Source organism: Galeopterus variegatus, unplaced genomic scaffold (assembly GCF_000696425.1).
Source record: "Galeopterus variegatus unplaced genomic scaffold, G_variegatus-3.0.2 Scaffold5084, whole genome shotgun sequence".
Classification (NCBI taxonomy): Eukaryota; Metazoa; Chordata; class Mammalia; order Dermoptera; family Cynocephalidae; genus Galeopterus; species Galeopterus variegatus.
In genome coordinates, this window is record NW_007731195.1 from 144809 (window position 1) to 150495 (window position 5687).

General features: G+C 39.8%; 1 protein-coding gene across 1 annotated transcript in view; it reads right to left on the reverse strand.

The window, feature by feature from the left end:
- The window catches only part of ADAM19 (ADAM metallopeptidase domain 19), a 68152-nt gene extending 62760 nt beyond the window's left edge, over window positions 1-5392 (reverse strand). The window contains exon 1 of the mRNA XM_008588881.1: window positions 5266-5392. Within this exon, the coding sequence (XP_008587103.1) occupies window positions 5266-5392 (127 nt within the window). The remainder of the gene's footprint in view (window positions 1-5265) is intronic.
- Window positions 5393-5687: the final 295 nt, after the last annotated feature.

Genomic DNA, 5687 nt, shown 5'->3' on the forward strand with positions numbered 1-5687 from the left:
GTGCACTCCATACTGTGTCAGTATGACTGAGCGTACCGAAGAGAGACCTTATTCTGAGATCGAAATTCAGGGTGTGTCATGCTAAGTTGCCACCTGCCTTGTTACTTAGATGCTTAGTCTTCCTGGGGATGTGCTCGAGAATGTCATACAAATACAACACGTGTGCAGGATTTAACAATAAGAGCCTGACACCTGCTCTCCTGTGACTTGCATGTTGCTTTTTCTGCCTGTCATGTCTTGGCTCCCTTCCCTGGCAGTATCGACAGGGCTGGCATTCAGCAGATGTGCGTGTCCACAGCTGTGCAGCTGGTGGTTAGACCACTGGATGTCCAGCTGCTGCCCCAACACTGACTATGATTTCTAGGTGAACTGGCTCTTTGTATTTCTTCTTTTGTGAATTACTTGTTTTGACCTCCTCCCCCGCCAAGTTTTCTACCGGGTATTTCTCCTTTTTAAAAATAACAAATTTGGAAGATTTCTTTATATATCAGAAATGCTAGCACTTTTCCATATGTGTAATAAATGTAAATATTTCCCCATTTATTCTTTCTCTTTTAATATGTTTTGAGTATTTTCCTATACCAATTGTTAGATTTGTATGTAGCCACTTATCAGTGATTTTGATTTTTCTACATTGTCAGGAATTTCTTTGCCAATACTGGGCTCTTACCTCAATTTACCCATGTTGTATTCTCAGTTTTACAATTTCGTTGTTTTAAATATTCGATTCTTTGGACTTCTCAAGTACCTGCGTTGAGGAATGCTAAAAAGATTCAACTTTATCATTATTATTATGTTAATTATTCTAACACCATTTATCAAGTTATCTGATAACTCACTTACTTGAAATGTCATTTCATAACCTGAAATCACATATACATATTTGTGTCTGTTTTGAGGATCTCTATCTGGCCTTCTACTTATGTTCCATGACTCATTCTGTGCCAGGCACACAGTTGAATTACTATAATTTTAAATAAATTTTAAAATATAGTTGGAAAAGCCTCTCTTCATTGGACATTTTTTTTTCATAACAATTTTGGCTATTTTATGATTCTTCTTTTTTTGAACAAATTAAATTAATTTTCTAATGTTCTAGAACACAGGGGCACCTGCTCACTTCCTGGTAGTTCAGGTGGCATTACCTTTCTGAGACTAAATTGAACCCCATTTTCAAGCTGGCATCAATCTTAACTTGCAAGGATCAAACTTTCAACATTTTTGTCAATTAAGGCATATTGTTTTAATGTTTAAACAATCCTGGAATTACAAATTTGTATGTCTGGAAGATGCGTGAGAGGTGCTATAATTTATATAATTTATGTTTCTCTCTATAAATAGGAACGCAGCCAAGCTAAACCAGGGAGAAGAAGGGTTACTTTTCTTTTTTTTTTATGTTTTGAGCTTATGTATTCCACATTTCAAGTTTGCTGCTCTGGTTTGACTTTGAGTCTCCTCCAAACCAAGTGACAGTGTTTCTACTTTGGGACACCCTCTTGGGCAACATGCTGGGGCCCTTTCTTTCAAGACTAATTTCTTGATTCTCTGGCTAAAGAGAGAAGGTTAATAGTTTAGGGAGTTTGTTTACAGGCCATTAGAAACAATTAGCACATTGCTGAGATTAAAAGTACTTCTCAGAATGTTGGATGGCCTACAGAGGAAATAGGACTTTCAGAAACATCTATTTAATAGTTTAGGGAGTTTGTTTACAGGCCATTAGAAACAATTAGCACATTGCTGAGATTAAAAGCACTTCTCAGAATGTTGGATGGCCTACAGAGGAAATAGGACTTTCAGAAACATCTATTTATAGCACTTAATTAAGGCAGACTTGAAGATCCCCATTCTCTTTGCATACTGTTTCATATTTTAATTATCAAGAAATTCTTCATTTTCTCCAAACTAAATTCTGCATACCGTAACTTAAAGTAATAGTAACGTGTACCCCTATTCATGGATTCTTATGAACAAATTTTTAAGTCATTCCATAACCTTCTATTTTAGGATGATTATTTCAACCTCTGTACCTTTCCTCTTTGATAACTTTTTCTTGATATTCTAATTTGGTCATGATTTTCCTTTCCTCCTAAAAACACACTGTTTTTCCAATTACACCATTTTCCTTGATGCTGCCTGAACAGGCCAGCCCTGCTTGATCTTGTTTTAGTTCCTGCACCTCTGCTGCTCTTTCTTCCAAAACTTCCTGCTCCAGCCCTTCACTCAGGTGTCTGCGATTCTTAAAGACCCAGTACAATTCTCACGTTCCATAAAGTCTTCCAAACCTTCTTTATTTAATACTGAAATTTCATTCCATTTTGTGTAAATATTTAAATGTTGCCCCTACACTTGATACTCCAGTTAATATTTCTCATTCATCTCTTATATTCCCTACAATACCATGCACTTAGAGACCTCACAGTCCAATAAAAACTTGTTCAATTTAATTCTTTTTTTTTTTTTTCTGTTCCTTTTTGTGACCGGCCCGGCCATCCCTATATAGGATCTGAANTTTTTTTTTTATGTTTTGAGCTTATGTATTCCACATTTCAAGTTTGCTGCTCTGGTTTGACTTTGAGTCTCCTCCAAACCAAGTGACAGTGTTTCTACTTTGGGACACCCTCTTGGGCAACATGCTGGGGCCCTTTCTTTCAAGACTAATTTCTTGATTCTCTGGCTAAAGAGAGAAGGTTAATAGTTTAGGGAGTTTGTTTACAGGCCATTAGAAACAATTAGCACATTGCTGAGATTAAAAGCACTTCTCAGAATGTTGGATGGCCTACAGAGGAAATAGGACTTTCAGAAACATCTATTTTTAGCACTTAATTAAGGCAGACTTGAAGATCCCCATTCTCTTTGCATACTGTTTCATATTTTAATTATCAAGAAATTCTTCATTTTCTCCAAACTAAATTCTGCATACCGTAACTTAAAGTAATAGTAACGTGTACCCCTATTCATGGATTCTTATGAACAAATTTTTAAGTCATTCCATAACCTTCTATTTTAGGATGATTATTTCAACCTCTGTACCTTTCCTCTTTGATAACTTTTTCTTGATATTCTAATTTGGTCATGATTTTCCTTTCCTCCTAAAAACACACTGTTTTTCCAATTACACCATTTTCCTTGATGCTGCCTGAACAGGCCAGCCCTGCTTGATCTTGTTTTAGTTCCTGCACCTCTGCTGCTCTTTCTTCCAAAACTTCCTGCTCCAGCCCTTCACTCAGGTGTCTGCGATTCTTAAAGACCCAGTACAATTCTCACGTTCCATAAAGTCTTCCAAACCTTCTTTATTTAATACTGAAATTTCATTCCATTTTGTGTAAATATTTAAATGTTGCCCCTACACTTGATACTCCAGTTAATATTTCTCATTCATCTCTTATATTCCCTACAATACCATGCACTTAGAGACCTCACAGTCCAATAAAAACTTGTTCAATTTAATTCTTTTTTTTTTTTTTCTGTTCCTTTTTGTGACCGGCCCGGCCATCCCTATATAGGATCTGAACCTGCGGCGGGAGCGCTGCTGCGCTCCCAGCGCCGTACTCTCCCGAGTGCGCCACGGGCTCGGCCCTCAATTGAATTCTATCAGTGTCTCCTACTGCGTTAGTCTGTTTCTGTTGCTTATAACAAAATACATGGAATGGGGTAATTTATAAAGAAAATGAAGTTTATTACTTACAATTTCAGAGGCTGGAAGTCCAAGTCCAGGGAGCTCATCTAGTGAGTCTTTCTTGGTGGTGGCTTTACAGCAATGCAGGGGTCTCACATGGCAGAAAATGGCAGAGCAGAGAGAGAAAAGAGAGACCAACCTCCTCATTCACTCTCCATTTAAAGCCCTCAGAACCATGCCCTGACCACCATTATTAATCCATTCACTATGGCACGGTCCTAGAATCTAATCACCTCTTCAATGCCCCACCTTTCAATTACCATAATAGGATTTTCCACCCTCTTAACATTGTCGTGGTGTGGGGGTCAAGTTTTGGGGGTACACTCAATCTGAGACACCTACTATATTCTGGTTTTGTAACCATTTATTTTTTCTCTTCCTTACTGCAAAGGTAGAACCAATTTTATATATGGTTGGGCCCATTCATATTTTCTGTTGTACATTTCAATTTGACATGGATGTTGATCAGTCACCAGTTCAGTAACATTTAATAAAAGAAAAAGATAGTTACACTCAAAACCCCAATCAGAGCCCACACTCGATGGCTTTCTCTTACATAACTCCTGCATCCCACACACTGGTCTTCCTCCAGTTCTTCCAGTAAGCTGTGTCCCTCTTGCCACAGTACCTTGGCACATGCTGTTTCCTTCACCTGTAAAGTTCTCTCAGTCCTCCTCAACCTAAACCTACCCCCCCCAAAAAAAAAACTTTGCCTAATGAAGGGAAACTTTGCAAAGAGGTTAGCTGTCAGGACACCGGGTACCAACATCTGTAACTCACTAACTACCAGGTAGATTGAGCTGACCTGGTCAGCAGGGTGTGTGCCCTCAGTGCCATGTGCTGCCCTCTGAAAGCTGTGGACTCAGAGAGGACAGAGGCAGCAAGCTGTCTATAGGATCAGCAGCAGGTTACCCTGCCGATGACTTGGTTGGTCATTCCTGGAAGAGAAATACCATGTGCCAAATCACAGAGGATGATCTGTCTTGACCCAAGTGTGGGGGTGGTAAGCAGTAGTTTTAGCTCAGCAAAGTAAAAGTAGACAATATAAGAAAAGAATTTGGGAATCCACTTGCAAAGGGCCTTGTGTGACCTGTCAAGGAGTTGTCACTGTATCATGTGGTCATTGAGGACTCATTAGAATTTTTAAATCAGGAGATTATACTGACCAGTGTTGTGTTTTTGGAAGATAATTGTTGTGGCTGAAGAGGAAGGAGCAGGACTTCTCCACAGTGTTGTGTGGATTGCACCCTGCATGACAGCATCCAGCTGAGATCCATCCCATGCTGTTCATGAAGCAGCCTGGAACCGAAAGAGTTACATCAGCTTCCCTCCAGTCTTACAGTCACCTCTTCACTGGGCTTCTTCCCTTCAGTCTCTATGTCTCCCAGCAAAATATGTCCTTCCAGAATGAATTAGAGGCCTGTGCTTTTGTGGAAATTCTGGGGCAAGTTCGCAAAGCTTCATGTGACATTTTATACCACATAAGAACATGTACAGATAACAAATGACAGGGTCATTTGACAGGGCCAGGAAGATCTGAGTTGAAATGCCAGCCGCATCATTAAAGCCTCACTCAGATATGTTCTTACTGATGTGGATCTGTGCCCAGGTCACCAGCTCCTCTCCAGACACATGGACTTTATTCCCTTTCCCAAGCAGGCTCCCAGCCTTTCTGTACCACAGGGCCTTTGCCCGTCTCATTGCCAGGAAAACCATATCCGGCTCTTTCTGCAGCTGGCCCCTACCCAGTGCTCAGGTCTCTGCTTAAATGTCCCGTCTGCAGAGAAGAGCACCTATCATTTTCTACCTCCTTCCTTACTTTCCCTTCATGTATCATAATGCAATCTGCCATTCCACTTTTATTTATGAGATTGTACGATTAAAGTCTGTTGCCCTTGGTAGATCCAAACTGTGTCCATTCTGTTCACACGTACATCCCCAGCACTTCACAAAAGTGAATGACAGGAGGTAGGTATTCAGTAAATATCTGATGAATGAGTGAGTGAATGAG